The following is a 27,973-nucleotide window of genomic DNA, read 5'->3' as shown; positions in this document are numbered from 1 at the left end:
CATTTTCCTTGTGAGCCGTTCTTAGTCAGGAGAATATTCCAGAAAACTGGGTAATGATCTCTGCCTCCAGATGAGGCGTCTAAATATTTAATGATCAAACTAAATATTTCTCTTCAAACTAAATGTTTCCCATCAGACTAAAGACGTTTCTCCTCTTCCTCCTCTATCAGACCTTCTCTGCTCCTGCAGCAGGTTCCTCCATACCTGAGAGCTTCCAGTCTCCAGTCTGGATTCTTCAGTCCAGCCGACAGCAGCTTCACTCCTGAGTCTCCTGGATGATTGTAGCTCAGGTCCAACTCTTTCAGATGGGAGGGGTTAAAGGTCAGAGCTGAGGCCAGAGAAGCACAGCCTTCCTCTGAGACCAAACAGCCTGATAAGCTGCAGACACACAATTCATCACATGATGAGAAGATGAGAACATTGAGCCATAGGCGCCGGAATAGGGGGGGCCAGGGGCCCATTGGCCCCCCCACTTTACGGCCCTGCTTGTCCGCTGGTCCCGCCAGACATTTACAGGCTGCACACAACTCTGACAGTCCGACTGACATCTCTCTGTGTTTCTATGCAGACAGAGGTACAGATAAAACCTCCAGCACTGAGGACCAAATCTGAGGCTCCAGATCATAACAGTGATCCAAAGGTTCACCACATGAGGAGCTTCGGGTCGGGTTGGGATCAGGAACCGGTCTGACATCTGAAAAAAGGCTTTGACTCTGATCCAGTCCAGGTCTGAACCAGTTCTGCCTAAAGATTAAATGAGATTTCTGTATTTGTCCCCATCTATAGAGCTGTGACGATGTTTTCTTTCTAATGACGTTGGGATGAAAAACAGAAAAAGAGATCGGGCCCATCATGTCCGTTTACGGGTCGGACCAAATGCTCACCCACACTTTGCCCAGAGCAGATCATTTTGGCTCAGATCAAAAAATAATTGTGTGAATTTGTTTTGTTTTTCCTCTTTGCTCTTCCAGATGCCAATCAGCCATCAGGAGCCATAAATATCGATGCTACTGATGGTTTTCAGGTCTCTGTTGAAATTCATTTTTGTCTGCTAAATAACAAGCACATTAAAGTTAATGTAGGTACCGGCAGCGACGCTCTTTCCACTCAGGAATGGGAGAGAACGCACGCTGATCATAGAAAATGCCCTAACTTCCCACCATCAAAAGTCCTTTTTAGAATATTTTTTTTCCAAAAGCAACACTACTGTGTTAAAGTTCATTGATTTTCCTTCCCAATGATACCAGTTTTATGTATGTTGAAGCAAATTAAACACTTTAAATTTCCCAGTAATTTTCATAATTTTTTCGAAAAGCCGCATTATTTATGCTAATTCCAACGCCCCTCCTGACACATAGTTCAAGAAAATCAGTTGGCGCGTCACGAACATATGACCAAATGAGTCAACAGTGATATCATATTAAACCTTAAACTATAGGCTTTCTCTACATACCCGGTTTGTCAAGGATTATTTTTTTAGTTTTTTGTAAATCATAAAAGTATCAAAACTTCGTCAGATAGCGAACAAATTATAAAAAATAAACCAGACAAACCGGGTATCAAAATAAAGATTAATTTGTTAGCTTTAATATAATACAGGAATCACACTTGTAGAATTAATGTGCGTGACGCGCCGAGCATATCAACGAAAGGCACGTCGCCCCTCTAGCATGAAAAAATGGAGCCGCCTTCTGTGGACGCTGCTGACTGTTCGGATCACTGCTCTATTCCGGACGTACTAATTCCATACTTGGGTAAATTAGACACACCTTCTTACATCAGATATCTTTAAAGTAATGTAAAGATAATAGTTAGCGTTATTTTGATATGTGATTGTAGCTATTTAATCCGGTGTGGAAAGGCGGTTTCTGCCGATCTGGTCGGGCTTTCTCTAACTTCGCCGTCCTGTTAGCAAGCTGCTTGTTTTTAGCTGGGTTTCTATATAGCTTACGCTTAAAATACAAAACGGAGTGGTAGAAGATGGAGCATATATGTGTAAATTTAGATACCTGGTCAATAAAATAAATAATATTGATTGTATATTCTCAGAGAAATGGGTTCGGTCTTGGAGCGGAATTTTTTTTTTTCCATTAGTGTGCCGCTTACGCTACCACCAGCGGTTAAGAAACAAAAATATCAATGCTCATTATACATGCTAGTTATTGAAGATACGTTGTTACTTCATTTCTCATATCGGACTCTTTTTATAGACTCTATTTAATTTTACTTGTCTGGTGACATCGCAGCACAAACGTGCGAGGTTTCACAGACGAGAGTCTGTGAAATCGATCGATTTCCCAATGTCTGTGTACAGAAAAACATCCGATCCAATCCAATCCAGTGGTTCATCTCATATATGTAAAAATGAGTGCTTTGTCTGGTGAAGTGACTGGATGTGTCCAAAAAGAATAAACTCTAGACAATTTTTATGAAAAATGGCACCTTCTTTGGCACTTTTTCAGATGGTCGCTAATAGTGAATTTTCCATTAAAAAAAGGAAAAATCTATATTTTCTGTGCCAGCTTTATTAAGAAAACTACTGAAGATAGCCCTAAGTAAATGTCTTTATCTGATGCAGCAGCCTAATTGACATCTAGGAAGGAAGTTTCTATGAAACGCATAAAACAACAAACATTTTGGAGCAAGTCAAAAATTGTCTAAAATACGAATTTTTTTAAAAACGCCTCAAAATCCATCTTTCCTACCTGCAATATTAAGGAAACTATTGAAGGTAGCCAAAAATGGATGTCTTTATAATGTTCAGCAACCTAATTTACTTGTACTAAAGAAGTTTCATTGAAATCCAATGAAAGATACAAATTTGAGGAGTGGTCAAAAAATACTCAATTTTGTCTATTTTTGAAATTTTGTTCCGTCGGTCAAATTAGCTTAGGAAGCATTTTTGCAGCCAAATAATTTTTTGTTTGACTGTCCCAGACCCCTACAAAAAATTGGGCTTGTTAAAATCACATAACACCCTGGGAAAAATGGCTTTTGGGCCTTAGTTTCAATATATATTTTTTAATATCATATCCCAAATATGCCATCTCTTCTGTCAGGGTAAATATTGAAATTTCTGTTATTTTAAAAATTCAATTTTTTAAAGAACCTTCATTTTTAAAGTAAGCTAATTATACTGCACATTTTCATGTTTTACAATATAATTTATATCTATTTAAAGAATGTAATTACAAATAAGTGTTAAATTGATTTATTTTTTGAGTAATCGACTTTCAAAAACCACATCTTTTTCTACTCCAAGGTGCGTTTGTGGGAAGGTACACCTAACCCCCAAAATCTCAAAAACCGTTAGAGATAATGGGCTGAAATTTTTTCTGCTCTTTTCTGGTAATACACTTAGTAGAAAAATGCATTTAGAGTACCAAAAATCTAAAGAAAAAAAATTGGCTGCCGGTACCTATTCAAAGCGAGTGCTGACGCACAGAGAAGAGAGACTGCGCGCTGGGATGGCCATTTAGACCTCATTTTCAAAGGGTTAAGTGGTCAATTATGATCAGGTATTGTGTAGCCATCATGGCTCACTTTAAATAATAAGGCTCATTTTACTGCTGATGAAATAAAACTGTGGCGCTAGAGTAGCTAACTTTTAGACAAAGTCAGCAGTAAAATGTTGGATATGTGACTATTCCAGAATTAAAACAGCTTAACCAAAAAGATTTAGTTCTATATATGAAAGTAAACTGACAACAAGATGTTATAAACGAGCGATATTCATGGCGACATTCCTGACAGTTTACCTCATTCATACCGAGTTTCCGGTTCCGCTGCCTTTAAGCTCTGGGCTGTTCAGAGGGGGGAGGGGCCGGAAGCGCTCTGCTGGATGCGCTGTGGTGCGCCTTCAAAATAAAAGCACGCGACTGGAAAATTTTTAAATTCTTTGCATCTGCGGTGAAATTATTAGGGGGGACATGTCTCCCCCTTCCCCCCGGTTCCTACGCCTATCTCTATCCCTTTTTACTTTTAACATTTAGGAGAAAAAAGATCTACTATGTGTCCAAACGTAGCGAGTCTGTGTGAGTCCGTGGAGGTGCGCACAAAGCCTGAATCTGATTGGTCAGTTTACTTTAGTGAATTTGGCAGCTTGGCGCTTTTTCTATAAGGTAAAAATGAAGAGCTGAGTTTGAATCCTCCCGTAGATCTAAGAGCGGTCGGATCCTGCAGAGCTTTTTACTGTGTCCGGTTCGGACGTGTCTCCGGTTTATGAGCTTTGTGTGTGTGTGTGTGTGTGTGCGTGCGTGTGCGTTTGTTTGTAATACCTTGTGGGGACGATTTTCCTGACATACTACGTTGTGGGGACCGGAGCCTGGTCCCCATGAGGGGAAACCCTGGTTTTGGATCAGGGTTCAGATTTAGGGCTATGGTATGAATTGAGTTTTGGTTAAGGTTAGGGTTAGGTATGTGATGGGTAGGGTTAGGAAAAGGGTAAAGGTAAGATTTAGGCTGTAGAAATGAATGGAAGTCAATGGAAAGTCCCCACAAAGATAGCCAGACAAACGTGTGTGTGTGGGAGTGTTTGCATGCTGACATGGACTCATAATTAAGTCTCGGCTTGTGATGACTCCTCTGTCAGAGAAGGTCAGAGATGTGGATGAACATCATTATTTAGTGAATTCAGTCTGTCTTGGACATAAAGACATTTTATCAGATTTTATATCTGATTGTTTGTAGATATTAAGACATTTAATGATCCTAATATCAGAGTTTTATCAGCCTTTAGTCTCCAATCTGACCTTTGACCTTCTCTCTGCAGGTGTGGTTGGTGTCTGTGAAATGAATGCTGTGATTGTTGGATGTGATGGTGGGAGGAGGAACTGCTGGTGCTTTTATAAAACACAGAAACTTTGACTGGACCAAACCATAGAAGAAGAAAGCAGACTTTACCATGAAGATCCTCAGAGTGGATCAGTAGAATATCAGCTTCTGTCTGCAGTTTAGAGGCAACACAACTTTCACATCACAAACATCAGATCCAGAATAAAACATGGTTTCTTACTCTAATCGTTGTAATCTGCATTCAGGATCCTGTAGAAAACCACAGAGCTCCTTCACTCCAGAATCTTTCAGGTCGTTCCTGCTCAGGTCCAGTTCAGTCAGATGTTGGTTGGACTTCAGAGCTGAGGCCAGAGAAGAACAGCTGATCTCTGACAAACTGCAGTAGATCAATCTGAATAAAGAATAAAAGATGTGAGCTGAAGCAACAGGATGCAGGTTAAAGCTGAAATATGAACAAATTAATAATGTAGAAAATTAATTTGACTGAATGTAAAAGAAACATGATGAACTGATGTTTAATATCTGATCCAGTAAAACTGGTTTATAAAGTCCAAACCAGCAGAACCAGAACATGTTATTATGACGTGTTGTTAGAATATTTCAGTCGGGCCTTCAGTGGTTCTGGTCGGGAATTAAAATGGACTTTAAATGTTAAAATAGTTTCATATCGGAGTCAAAGTGAAGGTTGGTTTATCTCAGGTATCTGGTAGAAACCTATGGCTCTGTTGATCCAGCAGGTGGCGCTGCTCTGCTGGTGATCAGGTTCTCAGCTCTTTGTTCTAAAGTCAAAGTATTTACTGAGCTATGGGGACAGTAAATACTTGGAGAACTTATTCTGGTTCGGTCCAGACCAGGGATCTTCACCTTCAGGCCTCGATGGCCGGTGTTGCGCAGATCTGCTCATTAGTTCAGATGTGCGTGCATGAATAGACATTTGTGTGTGCGCACACACACACACACATTAGTATGCCACTTTGCAGCACTTCTCAGCAGGTGAAAGAAATCTTTCCCAATCAGCAGCACCCTCAACTCAGGTATATAAGGAATCCACTAACCACTTTACTGGTTTTGCAACAGAGCTGAGGAAGGCAAACACAGCCTCCAAAGCAGCATTTCATGGAAAAGGACTTATAAGGACTACCGGTAAGCCACTAACTGGGCTCAATTGAATGTAATTTGACTGTAGTTTCACATTTGAGAAATGAAATGAAGAATTTATTGAAGTAACAGTTTGCACTGCTAGTTTTATAGTTTGGTTCCACTAAATGTATGTTAAGATATCTAATGTAAAAACGTTATGTCCCAAGAAAAAGAAAAAAATGCAATTCTAAAATGTGTGGATTTGTTTGATTCAAATTCAACCAGACATGAAATTTAATAATTTAATACTGTGAGTTTATGGTTAAAATTGTAAGAGAAATGTATGGTTAAGGTTAAAAATGGAATTAGTCATTAAGATAAATTATTCACTTTGAACTAAATGTCCAAAATGTATGTTAAAATATTTTGTATGTGTTTTGTAGGTTTTTCACCTGTTCTGTTCATTGGTTCTCACTCATTGGTGAAAATAAAAGACAGAGTGAATTCCTGAAGTCCTCCTTTTCAAGTGTAGGAAGCCATGAAATTATAGGACTCAGGGGTTGAAGGTTGCGACCTGCAACCTTCAACCCCTGAGTCCCATCATGAGGTCAAAGTTCAGCAGGACTCTGGAGAACCTGACTGCGTCCTGAGGGACAATTCATCACTTCATTCAGGTGTTGAAGCAGAAACATCTAAAGGCTGCAGGACACCGAACCTGGAGGCTTGGATTTGAAGAGTCCTGGTCTACAAGCTGCTATGCTGCCTTCTGGCTACCTGCATGTTGCCATGACAACAGCTCAGCCAATCACCAGCAAGCAGACGTTGTTGGTGATCTACCTGGTGACGTCCCAGCAGAGGATGGACAGCAGAGACAGAGGACAGCTGGAGACGAGGACCAGATGTTTGCTGCAGTGAGACACAGGCCTCCTTTACCACTGATCACATCTGATCATTATTGATCATCAGAAACACGATGGATTATCTCTGAATCAGCTCTAAAGTTTCTGATCAGTGACCTGATGAAGCGTCTCTGAGGCTCCAACCGACTGACAGACTGAAGAGACGGTTCTTCTCTGACTCGGCCCAACAGAACCACAGCTTCAGGACAAAGCTGAGCTGGAGGAACTGGCTGCTGCTGCCAGTTTTTATTCATGTTATAGTTTCTGGTTATAAAACATAACTGGTCTGGTTCTGGTTCTGGTTTTACTCTGGAGGAACTTTTCATTATTAATGTGAAGAAGAAAAGAGAAATAAATCAATCGGATCATCTGAATCTTTTCAGAACAAACTGAAACATCTCCATCATTAATTATCATCATTTCACTTATTAACTTATTTTTGTTCATCAGTCCAAAACTATGGAGAGCCATTTCAGCCAAAATTAAATAAATAAATAAATAAATGGGTAAAATAAATAAAAAATGAGTAAAATAAATCAAAAAATGAAGAAAATGAGTGAAATAAATCAAAAAAATGTTAAATAGTTTAGCTTTTTCATTAAACCAATTTTGAATTAGTTTTCATATCAATTTCTCTTTTTCATTTATCTGTCATTTATCCCTTTACCCATTTTTCATTAATCTATTTTTCATTTAACCACTTTTTAATTTCCCTTTTTCATTAAGCCAATTTTTTTATTTATTTTTCAGATTATCTATTTCTCAATTTCTCTTTTATCTATTTTGTCATTTATCTATTTTTCATTTACCCATTTTTCATTAATCTATTTTAATTTAACCATTTTTCTATTTCCTTTTTCCATTAACCCGATTTTCTATTTCCCACTTTCATTAATCAATTTCTCATATATCCCATTTTTATTTACCCATTTTCTTTTACCTATTTTTCATTTACCCATTTTTCATTAATCTCTATCTATTTACCCATTTTTCATTAATCTATTTTTTAGTTTAACCATTTTTATATTTCCTTTTTCCATTAACCTGATTTTCTATTTCCCAGTTTCATTAATCAATTTCTCATATATCCCTTTCTTTATTTACCCATTTTCTTTTACCTATTTTTCATTTAACATTTGTTTGAAAAATTTTTTATTTTCCCATTTTCCAATTCCCCTTATTCATTTAGTGTTTCCTTATTTTCTTATTTATCACATTCTATTTCCCCGCAAAACTTAGGAAAAAATAAATGCAAATGAGGAGAGGCACGTCATCAGGCTACACCTTCCCCAATTGGTTGGTTAGCGTCACCTGTACTTTGCTTCAAGAAGGATGGCAACCTACTACCGGGTTATCAATAAGCTGAAGCTCATTAACTTCATTAGAAAATAGTGTTATTACTCCTCACTTTATTTTTGGTGTGGCCGCTCAGACAGAACGTGTTTCAGCTGGCGGCTCTCATGGACTCAGAGCTTAACCGTCGGGGGTTTTCATAGTTTGGACGAAGCGGCCGCTGAAGTTGGCTTACGATTGAAGGTTGGGGACGCCTTCGTAGCTACCAGCTGTGGTCCAACTATAAAGAGCAGATTTTACTGTACATCGTAAGTGAAGTACAATATCCAGAGGCAGCTCTATGGAGCATCGAGCTGAGAGAGTGAGAGTGCCAAGCCTTGGAGATGTGTTTCGGAGGCCATCTTTCAGACATGCACCGCTGCTGTCCGTCCAGGATCCTCCGGTTGCCCAGACGTTGCACGGTAAGCTAACGCTGATGGTTGTTTTCCAACTACAGTCATATTTAATCAATAGGTGCTCAATTACGATCGCGGAAGGTTTTGAGTTGATCTCGGCACTAGGTGACAAACTGAAAGCCGCCAGGATGTTGAGACCAGCACGTCCAATACATCTTATTAAGGATAAAATCAACAAAACGTGTTCAAATTAATGGCCCAACAAAATTAATAATCTCAGTAATTATTGTTTAAACAAGGTGTTGCGCCTTTCTGTGCATTTCGGTACCATTACAAAAGTAAAAAGGGACTCAAAGACCCTGATGAGCAGAGCAGAAGTTTAAATGGGCTAATCAGCCACCGCTGTGTTCATGATTGGAGAGGCTTTTTAAGGAGAAATAAATATGAAGCCTGAAAACCTAAAATCTTAATGGACTGAATCCGTTGTGTTTTTAGCTAATCTCTGCTGGGTTTGTGGGACTCAGGCGGTTGCCATGGCAACAGGTTGATTATACAGTAAAAAGGCAGGAGAGGTTTAGAGTCATTGCTGTTATTTTACTTTTGTAAACAGACAACCTGAATACAGGTAATCTGACCTTTAGTGAAGGTTCAGAATCAAGAATGGATAAAAGTTGAACTTGTGCTACAATCTTTGCCTCTCGGTTCATTCCTGAACTGTGCCAAGTGTGGGCCAAATGGATACATGTATATAAAGTAAATAGGACTATTAATTTAAGTAGTTCTTTGTGGATGTATAACTTGCCCACCTTAGTTTCCCTGTCTTTGGTAAACATAGAAAAATGGTTAAATTAAAAAATAGATTAATGAAAAATGGGTAAATAGATAAAGAGACTAATGAAAAATGGGTAAATGAAAAATAGGTAAAAGAAAATGGGTAAATAAAAAAAGGGATATATGAGAAATTGATTAATGAAAGTGGGAAATAGAAAATTGGGTTACTGGAAAAACGAACTAGAAAAATGGTTAAATTAAAAAATAGATGAATGAAAAATGGGTAAATGGATAGAGATGAATGAAAAATGGGTAAATGAAAAATAGATGAATGAAAAATAGATAAAAGAGAAATTGAGAAATAGATAATCTGAAAAATAAATAAATAAAAAAATTGGCTTAATGAAAAAGGGAAATTGAAAAGTGGTTAAATGAAAAATAGATTAATGAAAAATGGGTAAATGGATAAAGGGATAAATGACAAATAGATAAATGAAAAAAAATTGGGAAATTGATAATATGAAAAATAAATAAAAATTGGTTTAATGAAAAAGCTAAACTATTTAACATTTTTTCTATTTATTTCACTCTTTCTTCATTTTTTGACTTATTTTACTCATTTTTTATTTATTTTACCCATTTACTTATTTATTTAATTTTGGCTGAAATGGCTCTCCATACAAAACATTTTAAAGTGAAAAATAAAGATCAATATTCTCAAAGTCTGAAAAAGGAAAATAATTCATTTACAAAGCAAAAAGATTTTAAAAATTATATTCTGACATTAAGAGAGCAGATTGTTTTGAAAGAGAACAGAATAAATGTGAAGATAAATAAATATTAATGAAAGATTTTATAGGATAAATAGAGAAAACAAACCTCAGACTCTTCACTTTACTGACTGAACTCTGCAGGATCTCACACAGATGATTCAGTTCAGAGTCTGTAATGGTTTTATCTTTAGCTCCATTTATGTGGATCTCACTGATTTCCAGTTCAGTCAGATGTTGGTTGGACTTCAGAGCTGAAGCCACAACTTCATATTCAGCCTCTCTGAGTTTACAGCTACCAAGTCTGTGATTAGAGAAGAAATAAAGTCAGTTCTAATTAAACCAGATCATCTATATAAACACATATGATAACATTGATATCATCTGATGAATATCTGCTCTTCACATCAATTTACTGAGTTTGATCATTTCATAACTAACATCCTGGTTCTGGTTCTGTTCAAAGATCCATTTAATAGAAAAGCTGAGCAACAGGTTCCAATAGTTCAGGCTTCATGTTCTCAGAACAACTGAAGGTTTTAGCGGCGGCCATCTTGGCTAACTGTTAGCAAACCTCCCTGTTTCTTCCTGCTGAGCTCTGACTGCTGCAGCAACAATCTGGACCAGAAGCTCTTCATCACATGACTTTAAACAGGATTTTCATTGGAAGATGAAGGAACGGATGAAACCAGTGGAGCTGATATCCTAACAGACCCAACATGGTGGAGCAGATGGTGATGATCAGAAAATAGTTTCTATTCATCCATTTTCTAGACAAACTTCAGCTTCTCTAGTTTGTCTGTGGCTCATTACAGCTGCTGTAGTTTCTGAACGTTCAATAAACGACAGAATTGGACTAATTACCTCGTTCATTTGTGAGTATGTCATTCACAACAAACATCAAAGGACAAATATTTCATTAAGTATTTAACAAACAAATCACTCATATGGTGATAATTATGTGGAATTAAATTAATTGTCTAATATAAAATATTAGTTTGGTTCTCTGGCATCTTGCTTTGAGCTCAGAGTCTGAGAGGCTTTTCCTCCATCAAACATGATATTTATATTTGTCTTATTTAGTGGAAATATTGATTTTGATGAGATTTTCTCCAAAATAATAAAATTTTTCAACTTTTATAGCTCCACTGTTGAAAATGAGGCTCTAACATTCATGAATGACATTGAAATAAAATCCCGTCCAACGTCTGGTTTGATTCCTCTGGATCCTGTTGGAGGAAAAATATCACAAGATTTTAACTCAACTCTTTGGTTCCTCCTATCAGTCTGTAGTTTCTCATATTGAGGTCAAAGTTCAGATCTACCATGACTGATTGATTCCTGCTGGCCTCAGGTTTACAACCAGCTTCTGACTGAGGAACCAGTAACCTCCTCCCAGTGTCAGAATCTCACTGAGGAAGAAACTGCATCAGGTTTTCTATCACTTCCATATGTCTGCTATAACTGATGTATATCTGCATATAAAATAGTTTTATTTCCAGTTTCTGTGGGTGAGTGGTAGATCTCAGCCGGCTGGTGAGAGAAAAAGTAGATCCTGGTCTCCAACAGTTTGGTCAGCTGCTCTAGAGTGATGCAGCTCATGTCTCTCCAGGTCTTTATGGACATTAACAGCTTCATAAAGGCTGCAGATGAAGAGCTGATGAAGAAAATGGTTCCAGCTCTGGAAGCAGATTCTCAGAGCTTTGGGAGGATCTGACAGAAACCAGGACTCCTCCAGAAATGACTTTTTATGACAGCAGACTACAATCACTAATTTATTTATTTAACCTTCATTTCACCAGGAAAATCCCACTGAGACTGAAAATCTCTTTTGCAAGAGAATCCTGACCAAGACTGGCAGCAGACAGAGGATACAGAACCATCCATTCATGTTGCTCTCATTTATAACCTCAGAGGAAACTAGTGGGCAGAAGAAAAGTCGGTTCACAAAGTTTCCAACTAGATTAAAGGGCAACAGTTTTGATGTAGGAGTTTAGTTTAATGGTCCAAGTTTCCATCAAACCTAAACAGGGATTTTATAGAAAAGAGTCAAAGATGTGAATTATGGGGAAGCGGCCCAATGAGTGAAAGTTAAAAAATTGTTTGTGATTCATTGGATCTGTCAGAAAAAAAACAGTTTTATAGAATTTTATACTGAAAGACTGATAAAAAGTGGAATATTGTAAAAAACCTGTAAACATTAAAAGCTGCAGCAATGCTGTCCTGGAGCAGCTGAATGTTTAGATGGTTGAAATCGTCCAAAGTCACTTGCAGTTTTCTGGTTTTCTTTCTAAACATTTGGGCTTGGAAATTAGCAGAGACACATAATAAACCCCAGAATTTGTCTGACATCCAGGTAGTTTCAGTCAGACTCTCCCTGTCCATCATTTCCCAGATGATCCGTCCTGCTGTGTCTTTGTTAATGTCAAGTTAATATATTTGCTGTGAATGACATCAAGCTTTGCTTTGCGCTCCAGAAAACTGCAAACATTGAGACTAATATGAACAGCAATAAACATGAAAACAGCCACGAATGAACGAGTCTGTAAAGTTGTGCAACTAAACACCATTACAATCATTAATATTAAGATAAGTGTCATAAATCTATGCAGAAGGTGATCTGAGCTGTGGAGCAGCAGGAGAAGCTCTGTGTGCTGAGCTATGACAGCAAACACAGGGCCGTAACACAGAACCTGGAGGCTGGGGCGGGGAGGGGAGGGGGCTAAAATCCTATTTAGAGTTTATAGACAATAGAGGAAAGCACAAAGATTACTACAGTTATTTATGTTGTTCTAACCATTAAACAATCTTCCCTTAAGTTCAACCTTATAAGTGAGACACATTGTTGATGTTACCATCATAAAATAACTTAGAATTAAGTTTTGGCAAAGCTTAATGTAATTTTCACAGGTGGTGGAGCATTGTTGTTAGCAGCTGCTGAAAGTAACTAGAAAAGTTACTTTTCATGTAACTTAGTTACTTTCCACATCAGGTAATGCCCTTCAGTTCAACCTTATAAGTGAGACACATTGTTGGTGTTACTATTATAAAATAACTTAGAATTAAGTTTTGGCAAAGCTTAATGTAATTTTCACATGTGGTGGAGCGTTGTCGTTAGCAGCTGCTGAAAGTAACCAGAAAAGTTACTTTTCATGTAACTTAGTTACTTTCCACATCAGGTAATCAATAATCTGATTAAAGTTACTTTTTCAAAGTCACTAAGCCATCACTGATCTGGACTCACCGAGCCTTTCTGCAGTTCCTCACAGCTGGAACCAGTCTCAGTCGGCCCAACTCTGATATGTTGTACTTCTCCAGGTCCAACTCATCCAGAACCTCTGACATCTGCAGCATGAAGGCCAGAGCTGAACACTGGATTTCTGAGAGTTTATTCCCTGATTTCAGGAGCTGTTGGATCTCCTGAAACACTGAGAGGTCGTTCATCTCCACCAGGCAGTGGAAAATGTTGATGCTTCTGTCAGGAGAGATTTCATCAGAGTTCATCTTCTTCAGATTGTTGATGATTCTCTGGATGGTTTCTGGACGGTTCTCTGTCCGACCCAGCAGGCCTCCTAACAGACTCTGGTTGGACTCCAAAGTGAGACCATGAAGGAAGCGAACAAACAGGTCCAGGTGGCCATTTTCACTGCTGAGGGATTTAGACATAACTCTGGTCATGAAATCATCCAGAGATGTTTCAAAGTAATTTCTTCCCAGGAACTTCTTCATCACTTCTGTTTTCCTGCTGGTGAAACAGTAGAACATGTAAACTGCAGCCAGAAACTCCTGGATGCTCAGGTGAACAAAGCAGTAAACTGGTTTCTGGAAGATCAGATTCTCTCTTTTGAAGATCTCTGTACAAACTCCTGAGTACACTGAGGCCTCTGTGACATCCAGACCACACTGCTCCAAGTCTTCTTGGTAGAACATGATGTTTCCTTTCTCCAGATGTTCAAACGCCAGCCTCCCCACCTTCCGAAGAACTTCCCTGTCAGCCTCCATCAGCTCCTCTGGACTTGTCTCATGTCCTCCATGGTATTTGTTCTTCTTCCTCTTTGTCTGGACCAGCAGGAAGTGTGAGTACATGTCAGTCATAGTCTTGGGCAGCTCTCCTCTCTGCTCTGAGGTCAACATGTTCTCCAGAACCGTAGCAGTGATCCAGCAGAAGACTGGGATTCCACACATGATGTGGAGGCTCCTGCAGGTCTGGATGTGGGAGATGATTCTGCTGGACAGCTCTTCATCACTGGACCTCCTCCTGAAGTACTCCTCCTTCTGGGCATTGGTGAAGCCTCGTACTTCTGTTGCCCTGGAAACACATGAAGGAGGGATCTGATTGGCCGCTGCAGGTCTGGTAGTTATCCAGATGAGAGCCGAGGGAAGCAGGTTCCCCTTGATGAGGTTTGTCAGCAGAACGTTGACTGATGATGTCTGTGTGATGTCAGAAACTAGCTGCCTGCTGCTGAAGTCCAGTGAAAGTGTGCTTTCATCCAGGCCATCAAAGATGAAGAGCAGTTTGCATTTAGCCAGCTGCTCTGCTGGGAGCTTCTGGAGTGTTGGATGGAAAACATGGAGCAGCGAGAGAAGACTGTGCTGCTGATCTCTGATCAGGTTCAGCTCCCTGAACGACAGCAGAACCACCACACTGACACCCTGGTTCTCCAAGCCCTCGGCCCAGTCCAGAGTGAACTTCTGCACTGAGAAGGTTTTCCCAACACCAGCGACGCCGTTGGTCAGAACCACTCTGATGGCTCCATGTTGGTCAGGGAAGGATTTAAAGATGTCCTGGCACCTGATTGGAGAGTCATGGAGGTTCTGGATCTGGGAAGCTCTCTCCAGCTGCTTCACCTCATGCTGGGTATTAACCTCTTCACTCCAACCCTCTGTGATGTAGAGATCAGTGTAGATCCTGTTGAGGAGGGTTCTACTTCCTGTTACATCATTTCCTGTTACATCACTTCCTTCAGTCACACATTCACATCTCCTCCTCAGACTGATCTTATGTTCCTTTAGAACCTCCTGCAGACCAACATCTGCTGAAACAAGAAACAACTGCATTAAAAACAAAACCATCTGGTGCAGATTAGAAAGTTTTATACGTTCTCCGACGTCACATGATCTGATGCTAAATGATCGGATCCATTCTCTGAAACAGAATGTTTTTCTGTTGTCAGACAATTTATTTCTGTCTCCGTTTTGTGACCAGAATTTGTTCTGTCAGGATCTGATTCACAAAGCACAGCAGATAAAAAACCTTACAGAAACATGTGCATTAAATGCTTTAAGCAACATGAACTCTTCTGCATCATGTCACCATGTCCTCATTTTACTGTTTCTATCTGAGCTTCTCCCACAAACAGCAGCTGCAGAGGAGGCAGAGAAAAATAATAATGCTTTCTCTTTTTCCAGCCTGAATGTAGGAAATCTAGAGAAAAACCTTTTATCTGCCAGAGAAACTGATTATCTGATAATGTTCACATTTAAAATGGTTTTTCACCATCAGATCTCTGGATCAGATGTTTTTAAAGAAACATAGTTTGAAAATGACATGGATTTGATTTGGTCCTTTAGATGTAAACAACAAATTGTTAGAATTATTACATAATTTACAAGGAAACATATAAACTATAATCTGTGCTATATTAGAGTAAATAAAGGTTTCTGTCTCAGACTTTTTTTCCTCTCTCTGTAAAAGGAGCAGGTTGCTTTTTCCACCTTCTTGTCTTCATGCACTACAGGAGGCAAGTATGTGATAAATTCCCTCTTTGGTCACTAGGTGGCACTGTAGGCTCAAGAATCTGAGTCAGGGAAAAACATGTAGCAGGCAGGTGTTGAACTCAGAAGAGCAACAAGTTTTTTGAGTTCTGAGTGATCAGTGTTGTCGTTTCCTTTTGGAGGTACTGATTCTGTGCCATTCATCCTGAGACTGACTTTTACCACCATAATAGGTTAGGGTTGCCACCTATCAGAAAATAAAATAAGGGACGCCGCTGCAGTGATAGACAATATTTTATGGTGATGTTTTTTGTTTTTAAAAAGTGATCCACAGATAATAATCATTCATACTTACATTACTCCAAAACTGTACTCCAATCAGAGTAGCACACCTTAAACAAGTTTAAGCAAAGTGTAAAAAGCATTTGGTAAACTGTTCAAATGCTGAGTAACTGATCATAACATCTAATTTAATAATCAATATGTGTCCTCAGACAGCCAAAAGTATAAAAGTTATGTGAAAACTCTGGTACTGTAAAGAGTATTACTGAAATATTCATAGAAATAAATAGCTAGGCTTGGAGGCTGCTTCTTGACCAAATTTACCACATGGGTCAAGATAGTCAGTGTTATTTCACGGGGACACTTAAAAAATAATGAAACAAAAAAACAGAGCAATATTTCATTATTTGATATATCAAATGAGCCAAAGAGCCACTTGTGTCTCCAGAAATCCAGGTTGTAGATCCTGATCTAGTAGATGGAAACTATGATCCTATACAGCAGCTAAAAGTGCAGCACTACAATTTTTAATTCATTATTAAAGTAAAATTGTGAAGATAAAAAAAATCCACCTCTGAATATTAACAAAATACATTTATTTAGCAAAATTTCTTCTGTATCCTGTTGGCTCCCATCTAGAACCGCCCTTGGGCTGGAGGTCTGTGTCTGACATTAATGTAAGATGATTTATTTTTCCTTTTCAATTAATATGGTTTTATGTGAGATTGGTTATATGCTGGGGATGTTCCATGGATGAGTGGGGGCGCTATGCTTTTCAGAGGATATATTTCTTCTTCGAGGGTTTTTTTTTTCTTCTTCGTTGGGGGCTTCTTCTTATGAGGGGCGGAGATGTTTGGCTGTTCAGTTAGACGGTTGAATAAAAGTCTGCACAGCTACGCTATTCCCTCTCAGTGTCTGCTCTTTTTCTACCCACGACCTCATATTTTATGGTGACACAGATTTAGATCACTACGCAGTGTTACACTGGTGGCAGCGGGTTGTGGACGCTTTCAGCGATTGAAGAGGTGAGCACATGTTACGCATGCTAACCACAGATAGCTCATGCTGCACGTGCTGAGCGGCGTATATAGCGGCTGCTGAGGATGGACTTTTTCTTTTTGCCCTGTCTCTCATCCTACTGCCGGTTACGAAGACGGATACACAGCTATGGCAAGTAGTTTTTGGGATCAATTACCTTTTCATTCTACAAGTAGTCGAGCCAGGCCTCACTACAGCCACATTTTCATGGGGGATGGAAAAGAGGATTTTTCAAAATGGTGCAGACGTTTTGACTGTTGCTGCTGATCTTGATACCACTGAGGATAGTTTGGTGAAGCTACTACCTACATGTTTAGGGGGTGCTGCTTTTAGTTACTGGGATAGCCTATCTGATGCAGTAAAAGCTGACTATTCAGCCACAAAGGAAAAGCTGAAGAGTGTTTTTGGACAAACTGCTTATTTGTTGACTTTCCAGAGCTACGTTAATGCACGCAGTTGAAGCCCTTCCTGTGTTTGCTGCTGAGATTTGCCGTTTGGTTGAAGAAGCTTTTCCGACTTATGGTGATAATGCTAAACAGGGCGGAACATTTTGATGCTTTATTGCTGGTCTTGACCCATACCTTCAGCTGCGATGTCACGAGCAGGGTGTTGACACACTGGAGACTGCTCTAAAGTTTGCTATGCAGATTGAAACTGCTCACCAAGCTAGTAGAGTGTTCATTACCACACCTCCTTTGTACTCTTTGTCTTCATCATCAGTTTACCCTGCTGTGTCACCTGCGTGATCTACTCAGGTTCCTTCACCCACTCCTCTAAAAGTCCACTCAGCTACTGCAGATGATTTAAAGACAATGGCAAAGACTATTGAAACACTGTCGGACAGAGTTCAACAGCTGCAGTTGACCGCCAGCGTGAGAACGCACATAGCCAGGACAGACGAGACTATGGATTTCGTCATTGGAGCCCCACTCCAGGTGTACGCCGGGATGACAGATATTCATCAGATGGCTACTATGGATCTCCTCCACGACGTAGAGACTCATCAAACGACCGAAACACACCTCACCACAGTTCCAGTTATGTGAAGGATGAACACAACCAGTGGGGTCCACGTACCCTATCTGGATCATCTGAACGCTACACGCAGGGCTACAGCTCTTCAAACAGAGGCTATGCTAGTCGTGGCCGCTCTCCTGACCGCTATGAAAGTGGCCGACGTAATCACTCTCCCAGCCCAGGGTGAGTACGTTTCCGGTCTCCTTCACATTCGAACCATGATCAGGTAAACTAGGAGTAGCTGACATTGAGGGCAAATTGCCAGCTACTGACTTCTTCCTAGCCCAGACACACAATGACACCTACCATGACACAACTGTTAGTGACGTTACAGGTTTGGCTGATGTAGAGAAGAGATATGTGTCAGTTGTTATTGAGGACACTGTAGTGCATGCTTTTCTTGACACTGGAGTGAACATTTCAGTCATTTGTGAGGACTTTAGAATGGCTACACCTGCTCTTCACAGGAAGTCCATTGTAAAACGGTTTATTCCTCTCACTGGTGTCACAGGTGACCCCCTTGACTCTGTAGGCTCCATTTATGTGAACCTAACTATTGCAGATAAGTTCATGACACACAACACACAAATGCCGATGCCATGTCACGGATACCATTGGAGCAGGACTCAACTGAGGTGACAGTTTCAGCACTGGCTGATGGTCACTCTTCTCCTTGCGATACAGAAAAATCTGTTTCACTGGCCGAGTTGCCATGTTCAGGCCCTGAACAATCAGAGATGACCAATGTTGTACCACAAGTGTGTTGTGTGGACAATGATAGGACACATGTCAATATGGGGTTTGCCACATTACAACAGACATTATCCAATCAAAACATGGACATTGTATGGGCACAACTCTCTGATCCTGTTTTCTTTGAAGTGTATACCTGGGTGAAAAACAAGAAACGTCCCTACCTCAGACAGGTAAAAGGTAGAGTTCAGAGAAAACTTTGGTGGCAGTTTCCTAAGTTATTACTATATAATGATTTGCTTCGTCGCAAAGGTCAGAGTGCACCGGGGAAACCCGAGGTTTATCAAGTGTTAATTCCACCTGCACTTGTTACAGAAACAATGCATTTTATGCATGGTAATCCTTGTTCTGGTCATTACAGTGCCGAGCATACATTTAAGAAGGCATTGACGGTGTGTTATTGGCCAGGAATGAGATGTGATTTGAAAACTTCTGTAAACTGTGTAAGACATGTGAAGCTTTCCGAAAAGCTGTACCAAAGCGCAGAGCCCCTTTGCAATCTATTCAGACTGACAGACCATTTCATTACTGAACTTCCGGTTACCTCTCTTAGTAATAGATATGTGCTTGTGGTATAGGACCATTTTACCAAGTATGTAAATGCCTATGCCATGTCTGACCAAAAGGCTGCCACAGTAGCACAGTTACTGTGTGAACGGTATATACCTGAACATGGTGTTCCTGAGGAACTGCTGTCAGATCAGGGACGACAATATGAGTCTGAAATTAGTCACACAATTTGTGACTAATTTCACAAATTGTGTGAAATTTGTGAAATTTCACACAATTGTGAAATTGTGTGAAATTGTCATTTGTCCTACAAATGACAAAGAAAAGAACCTCTCCATATCACCCAAGAGGGAATGGTATGGTTGAACGGTTTAATCAGACTCTGAAAGAGCAGTTGGCCCGACTCATTCAGGACTATGGAGGTGAATGGGACCACGACCTCCCGGCTGTGGTACTTTCTTTCAACTCTACTCCTCACTCGAGCACAGGGTACTGACCATATTTCCTTGCTCATGGACGAGAACCCCGACTACCTGCTAATGTCCATATTTCATCGCCAAAGGTTTCTGATTGCCCACAAAGCTATGGTTCAGAACTGGCTACACGGATGGACGCTGCTTTTGAGACTGTTGTTCTCCATCGTGAAAAACAAAAACAAGAGTACTATTACAACAAAGACACACGGGTTAGGCCTTATGCTTGTGGTGATCTGGTATGGATAGATGACCCCATCACACAACGACAAAAACTTTCCCCAAACTGGACTGATCCATTTAAGGTTGTATCTGTGGATGAAAAGGGACTCCTTTACAAGATGGTGGATGTTAAATATCCTCAGGCTGCGACCAGAGTCATTCACTATGATCGTTTAAAACCTTATCGTAGCTCCACAGACACGTTACCCACAGATGTCTCCCAGTCTGTATTTCCTCCAAACAGGGACACCCTGCCGAGGTATACCGCTTTGTCTGGTTCATTGCCCTGCCTTTTAGGCCAACCAGCGGCAGCCCAGACATCAGGAACCGCTAGGTCATTGCCATCTTCACCAAGGAACCCAACAGGACTCATTTCCCATCAGCCTGCACAACCACCCCTCAGCTTGCCGCCTTCTGGGGGTGGAGTTATTACCAGGTGTGGGCGTACTGTGCGGAAGCCACAACGACTGCTGTTATGAGAAAAATGATCTACAGTTGTTGTTCATATTAGGGGGTGAAAAACTGGTTCACTTAAACCCAAACATGTTGACCGTTGTTCTTTATAAAGGTCTTATTGTGAGTTTGTATCCTTGGTTTTGCAACCTCCCCAAGTGATATGAGTTACTGATGTGACAGTCTGGACAGATTGTGCTTTGGTGAAATTATTTCTTTTTTATGTAACAACTTCATTTTGAAATGAGGACATTTCATTTAAAGAGGGGGAAGTATGTAAAATGATTTATTTTTCCTTTTCAATTAATATGGTTTCATGTGAGATTGGTTATTTGCTGGGGATGTTCCATGTATGAGTGGGGGCGCTGTGCCTTTCAGAGGATATGTTTCTTTCTTCTTCAAGGGTTTTTTTTTCTTCTTCATTGGGGGCTTCTTCTTATGAGGGACAGAGACGTTTGGCTGTTCGGTTAGACGGTTGAATAAAAGTCTGCACAGCTACACTATTCCCTCTCAGTGTCTGCTCTTTCTCTACCCACGACCTCATATTTTATGGTGATACAGACTTAGATCACTACTCAGTGTTACATTAATAATACATCAAATGAACACTGAATTAATAAAAAAAAATGTCAACATTTCTTAATAAACAAACAGAAAGCCCTAACAAATCTTTTAAAGTAGGAAACATTTATGTACCGTATTTTCCGGATTATAAGACGCATGCTAAAACATACGGTCAATAAAAATAAAAGGTAACGGAAACAAAACAGTAAGTTTAATTGAACTTTATTCATGTTGTTTTTTATTCTTCTTCCACAAATCCATCAAAGTCCTTGTCTTCTGTATCTGAATTGAACAGCTGGGCAATTTCTCCATCAAACATGCCAGGTTCCCTCATCATTGTAAGTCAGTCTCGTTTCCAGGCGGCTGTTCAGCAATGATGGCGGCTTTCGTGAAGCTCAGACAGTTAAGGCAGATACATCAGCCCAGGCATCCACCATCCATCCACACATGATGGCATAACTCGCCCGGCGCTGCCTCCCCGTCTTAGTAAACGTGTTCAGTCTGTCATCCATCGCTCCCACGCTGCTTAAAACTTCTTTTTGAACGCCCCGTTTACACCAATGTCCAGCGGTTGGAATTATTTTGTTAATCCTCCCAGAATGATGGCAAACTCCGAATTAGTTTCTCCACTTCCTTTTTCACAGTAGCAGTGAGATGGGCACGCATGGAGTCGCAGGTGAACAGGGACGGTGATGCATGGAAAAACCTGTCTGGTTTTTACCGGAGGCGTATGCTGCAGAACTCTGACAACAATTCTCTGATTGGTTTATTGCTGTTGGTGTACAAACTTTATGTATTATGTAATGTCCTCTGATTGGTTTATTGCTGCCAGCGTACGAACTGTACACTTTACGTCTCTGTGTCAGGGACAGATTTTGGAATCCGGTGCACACATAAGGCGCACCAGATTATAAGGCGCACTGCTGATATTTGAGAAAATTTAAGGCTTTTAGGTCCGGAAAGTACAGTATTTACTGTTAATCTTAGTATGATTTGTTCTTTAAATGGCCATTTATATTATTTTGGCTGATACTACTATACAATAAATAAGAGGATGTTTTAAAACCCGGGTGTCCAAAGTCGGTCCTGGAGGACAGGTGTTACAGGTGTTACAGGTGTTATGCCAAGAAACGCAGGCCTGCTGAGAATTGCATCCCCTGTAGCAGGAGCGCGCATCGCTCTGAACTCTCGCATATTGACGAGAAAACGGACTGAAATATGACCGAAGAGGAAACTTTTGAAGATATTCATAACATTATCATGCTTCTTAACCCTAAAATGGTGGGTTTTATTTCACAGATTAACTGAAATGAATACGGATTTTACACTTTTGAGACACATGAGTCGAACGTTTTTCAGTCAGTGTCTAATGAAAATGTTTTCCACAGATGGTTTGAAATCCCCGCTTTTTCTTTTAACACCATAATAGCTTAAAGCATCATAAAACACAGACCCATTATGGAGAACATTTTATATCGTCCTGAACTGTCTAGTCCAGTGGTGGGTAATCCTGGTCCTGCGACTCTTAGACGTCTCCCTGGTCCAACATACTTGAATCCAACAGCTGAATCACCTCCTAAGTGCAGACAAGGTGACCAGAGTCCTGCTAACGACCTCATTATTTGACTCAGGTGTGTTGAAGTAGAGACACATCTAAAAGTTGCAGGAGTCCGGCCCTCGAGGCCTGGAGCTGCCCACCGCTGATCTAGTTTATTAATGTAGGAGGGGATGCATTTTAATTTCTGAGCCTGCCAATATTAGCATCCCCTGTCTGTTGTCCTGTTGATATGAAACTTATAGCAGAAGCTCAGAGAACAAGTGTCATTATGTAGAAAAGGTGAAATTCCTCTTAACTCTTCATTTCTCCATGTTAGCAGGGGGAAGCATTTTATGGCAAAGCAAATTAACAGCCTGCTGAAATCTGCATGCCCTATATATTTTCCTCAAATGTTATCCTATTGATGTGAAACTCATACCAGCAGTTCAGAGAACTACTCGGATTACGTAGAAACAGTGAAATCACTTAACTCTATTTGGCTGAGTTAGCAGGGGACTAATGTTTTGGCACAGCAATTTATGAGCTGCCCTGTTTTTATTTGATCTTATGAATTCATAATGTCACAACAAAGGGTCAGACAGCAATAAGTGGTTCCACCATCATTGTGTCAAGAACAGATTGATGAATGTGAACTACTTAAAGAGTTAGATTTGAGTAAAGTGGATTCTTTGTGAATATTTCTTACTGTGTTGTGAAATAATTAATCCATAAGATCAAATAGTCCAGTGGCAGGTGAGGAAGGTCACCAGCAGCCTCCAAATGTCCCTTGGCAGAAAATGCAATTTGAAGATTTTGGATAGTAATGTGATATATGACATGTTCTAGACAATGACACACATCCTCTGAGCTACCAGAGAGACTTTCATATCTGTACCACAGTTTTGAGCTGAAAAACAGGGCATGCAGATATCAGCAGCTTAACATTTGCTCTGTGCCAAAATATGCATCCCCCTCCTAGCTTGAAGAAACGAAGAGTTAAGAGTGAAATAACTTTTTTTATTCATAATTGCACTTATCCTCTGAACTGCTAGTATGAGTTTCACACCAATAGAATGATATTTGAGGACAATATATAGGGCATGCAGATTTCAGCAGGCTGTTAATTTGATTTGCCATAAAATGCATCCCCCTGCTAACATGGAGAAATGAAGAGTTAAGAGGAATTTCACTTTTTCTACATAATGACACTTGTTCTTTGAGCTTCTGCTACAAGTTTCATATCAACAGGCCAACAGACAGGGGATGCAAATATTGGCAGGTTCAGAAATTAAAATGCATCCCCTCCTACATTAATAAACTAGACAGTTCAGGATGATATAAAATGTTTTCTATAATGGGCCTGTGTTTTATAATGCTTTAAACTATTATGGTGCTAAAAGAAAAAGCGGGGATTTCAAACCATCTGTGGAAAACATTTTCATCAGACACTGACTGAAAAACGTTCGACTCATGTGTCTCAAAGGTGTAAAATCCGTATTTATTCAGTTAATCTGTGAAATAAAACCCACCGTTTTAGGGCTGACATGGTTAAGAAACGTGATAATGTTACGAATATCTTCAAAAGTTTCCTCTTCGGTCATTTTTCAGTCCGTTTAGAGAGTTTAGAACGATGCGCGCTCCTGCTACCGGGGGTGCAGTTCTCTGCAGGCCTGCTTTTCTCGGTATAACACCTGTAGCACCTGTAACACATGTAGCACCTGTAACACATGTAGCACCTGTAGCACCTGTAACACCTGGCCTCTAGGCCTCCAGGACCGACTTTGGACTCCCCAGTTTTAAAACGAAGCTGGTTGATAGCGGCTCACCGTGGCTGCATAGTGTCCATCTCTAGGCAACTGTGATGGCAGCATCGGTCCGTAGCGTTCTGGGGTCCTTTAGCTCCCACCACGACAATTTAGCTGAACTTAATATTTTCTGTGTTTTATTCTGGCCATTATTGTTATAATTAGTGTTGATGTGTTAGGCGTGTCTATCAGACATTTATAGAAATACGGAACAAATCGTGACCCGTATCGGTTCAATCGGTTCATTTAACAGCCAAATACGGGACGGTTCTGTATTTTAAGGGACGGGTGGTTAGCCACCTAGCATGTCACTAGTGCAGAACTAGGCTGCCTAGTTCATACATCAAAATGACCATCAGATTTAATAAAATGTTCAGTTTTAATGCAATTAGCACAAAGAGTTGAGAACAGAGTGACTTTAAAGTAAAACTATTTACAGCAGCTGGAAATACAGAGATTTAGTTGACAGGAAGATTTATAAAACCTTAAATGTCCAAATCCCAACTAAAGACGTTTAATTGGTCCAACAGACGGCAGAAGAAGCTCTGATTGGACGAGTTCAGTCTCACCTGGAGCACAGCTGCTCTGATTGGCTGTCAGCAGTCCAGCTCCTGTTCTGGGTCTTTCTCCACACTGGGGGCAGGAGGAGGGTCCAGATGGATCAGACTGGTCCCAGTAGGACCTGATGCACCGTCTGCAGAACCAGTGACCACAGCTGGTAGAGACCGGATCCACCAGAACCTCCTGACACAAAGCACAGCAGGACGGCTGCTCCTCCTCACCAACGCTGCTCCTCTTCCTCCCTCTGTGAAGACATTTCTTCATCACTGAAATGGTTCACTAACACCAGGCTGGAGCCGTCCTGGTACCAGAAGCTTAGTCAGAACAGAACCTCAGAACCCTGATGATCTCTGGTCTGAAGTGTTTCATCATATCTGGTGTTATGATGGATCTTTCTCTGGTTGTTTTTGTCCGTCTGAATCTTTATTCTGTCTGAGTAGAAAACTGTTTCCATCAGAGGCTCAGAGACCAAAACCTGGTTCTGATCTGGATTCTAGAAACATGGATCATTATTTACTGGTGGAGCTCCAGGAAACTGGATTCAGGTCCAGTTTGCATTAATCTAAGAACTTTATAAAGAGCCTTGAACTGTGGCAGAACATTATTTGGACATGTTAGCAGAGAAACAACAAGTTATTAAATTTGTCTAATTTTTTGCTAAATCTGACTTCATGATGATTCTTTGGACTTTGGTTCTGTTTTCACTTTGTAGTTTTATTGTCCTGATTAATAGTTTATAGTTGTAGTTTAGTTACAGTCCATCTTTATTGGGTCCAGTTCCTGTTTTATTTAGACGGTCTGGTTCCTTTAATGCACTTGGTTCTGGTTTCCATCTGGTTCTGCTCGTTTTGCCTGTTTCTGGGTTTATTTGTCACCAAAGACATTAAATACGTTGATCTGTTGAGACGGATCATCCTGGATCTCTGAGCAGAACTTAAAGAAGGAGCCGAGCGGTACCAGTAAAGCTGCAGCCATTTTCCAGTCGAGCCGCTTTGTGAATGAGCCTTATGGACATAAAGCATCTTTATTCTGTAAATGTAAACTTATAAACATGATTCTACTATTTAGAATAAACGTCCACTTTCCCACTCAGAGACTTTCTGTCTGTCTTTAAATCCGGCTCAACGATCTGCTGCTCAAAGAGCTCAAACTTAGAAACAGCTCACCTCTCTGATGCTGGAGATCCAGGAGATTTAAAGTCAATGGGCCAATCCTTTGGCCAGTTGCTCTTAAAGGACACACAGCTGGGTTCTGGTTCTGGTTCTGGTTTGACCCTCTGATGAACCCTGATATAAAAATTCTCATTAAAATATTTCTGTGTCTTTTTTCTTTAAAGTTTATTTTGAATGTGGAACATTTTAAAATACTGAGCTATGAGACCCAACAGAACCAGACAGGTCATCAACTTGATGCTCTAAATGATTCCCATCAGAACCGGTCCAATCCTCCAACATGTTCCTGATCATTGATCCTCCTGAATAAATTCCAGCCTTGTTTAAAGAGCAGAAAGATCTGATTCTCAGACAAACATGTTGGTTTAAATGACTGAGAGAAGTTTGATGATCTTAGTGTTGAGCTCTGACATGGAGAAGAACCAGGAGTCGTTTCCACTCTGACCATCCAAGGAGGATCTTATGGAGCTTCATTCAGAACCAGATGGTCCGATAGAAACCATCTGGTTCTGAATCAGATCCACTTTAGGTATTATTTAGATTAAATGCAGAAATGGTTGATGATCCATGATGTTGGATGATGTTTGAACCGCAGAGTTGAAACTGGAATCATAATTTTTTAATGGAGGTCTAATCGTCCAGCGTTAATCTGTTTATTGTCAGATGCTCGAAATCTGAATTATTAATTCATTGATTTCGAGAAAAAAAAAAGGGTTAGAAATGAAAATCACTTATGGATTTGAGTATCTGTGTTAATAGTAATATTGGACAAAGTACAGGTCCTTCTGAAAAAATTAACATATTGTGATAAAGTTAATTATTTTCCATAATGTAATGATAAATATTAAACTGTCATATATTTTAGATTCACTGCACACCAACTGAAATATTTCAGGTCTTTTATAGTTTTAATACTGATGATTTTGGCAAACAGCTCATGAAAACCCAAAATCCCTGTCTCAAAAAATTAGCAAATTAGACAATAAAAGACCTGAAATATTTCAGTTGGTGTGCAATGAATCTAAAATATATGACAGTTTAATTTTTATCATTACATTATGGAAAATTATGAACTTTATCACAATATGCTATTTTTTTCAGAAGGACCTGTAGATGACATTGTTTCATTTAGAAATATTAAGTTGATGCAAAACTTGGTATCGTCACATGGCCACAATGACAGATAAACAGATCAGCAGGTAGAAACAGCTCACCTCTCTGATGGTGGAGATCCAGGAGATTTAAAGTCAATGGGCCAATCCTTTGACCTGTCGCTCTTAAAGGACACACAGCTGGGTTCTGGTTCTGGTTCTGGTTCTGGTCTGAGTCTCTGATGGATCCTGACAGAAAAATGATGAATAAAACTGAATCTGTTCAGTCTGGATGAAGCACCAAAGAGGAGCAGCAGCAGCTTCATCAGCACGTCTGTTTTGGCCTGATATAGTGAACGCTGTGTGAAAAGGGCTGTGGACAGTTAGAGATGGTGACCTCACCTCTGACCTTTGCTCTGGCTCTCATCTTCCCCACACAGAGTGGTTTTAGAGGGAGGGACTCCCTCCTCTCTGTCCTCACACTGATCCATGCTGCTGAATTCACATCAGCTCACACACACTTTCTAGCTTCACCTGCAGAGGAAACACACATCATTCATCTGCACATCAACTCTGATCATCCTTTACATCATTAGTGCTGGAAAAAGATCAGCTGCTCCTCCTCTGATTGGCTCTTCTTCTCTGCTTCATATCAGTGTCAGGTGATGCAGTCAGACAGCAGAGAGGCAGAGGAAGCTGCATCAGCTGCTGCACTTCTACTATCAGTCCACTAGATGGAGACATGGAGCAACATTTACATTCACTGATTCAACCTGAA

The 27,973-nt window shown here is 40.1% G+C and overlaps 1 protein-coding gene across 1 annotated transcript; it reads right to left on the bottom strand.

Annotated features, from left to right (window-relative positions):
- On the bottom strand, positions 1 to 27,973 carry LOC148156068 (NACHT, LRR and PYD domains-containing protein 3-like). Its single transcript, XM_088010634.1, has 7 exons — positions 27,598 to 27,973; positions 27,319 to 27,444; positions 24,941 to 25,176; positions 13,247 to 15,035; positions 10,112 to 10,306; positions 5,015 to 5,185; positions 1 to 378 (listed from the first exon to the last, which is right to left on the bottom strand). The coding sequence occupies exons 1-7, from the start codon at positions 27,684 to 27,686 to the stop codon at positions 138 to 140; spliced, it is 2,847 nt and encodes a 948-aa protein (XP_087866760.1). The 5' UTR covers positions 27,687 to 27,973; the 3' UTR covers positions 1 to 137.

This window comes from Poecilia mexicana, unplaced genomic scaffold (genome assembly GCF_051168715.1).
Source record: "Poecilia mexicana isolate PSO_F unplaced genomic scaffold, ASM5116871v1 scaffold_12, whole genome shotgun sequence".
Lineage (NCBI taxonomy): Eukaryota > Metazoa > Chordata > Actinopteri > Cyprinodontiformes > Poeciliidae > Poecilia > Poecilia mexicana.
Note: the sequence above shows the minus strand (reverse complement) of the source record. Positions and strands in the feature narration are given on the sequence as shown.

Coding starts and splice junctions, on each gene's coding strand:
- LOC148156068 (XM_088010634.1), bottom strand. CDS start 27,686: ATGGATCAGTGTGAGGACAGAGAGGAGGGAGTCCCTCCCTCTAAAACC. Junction 15,036..24,940: donor TCAGAGCAGCTGTGCTCCAG/GTGAGACTGAAC, acceptor TTGTTTCAGCAG/ATGTTGGTCTGCAGGAGGTT. Junction 5,186..10,111: donor AGTAAAGTGAAGAGTCTGAG/GTTTGTTTTCTC, acceptor TTCTTTATTCAG/ATTGATCTACTGCAGTTTGT.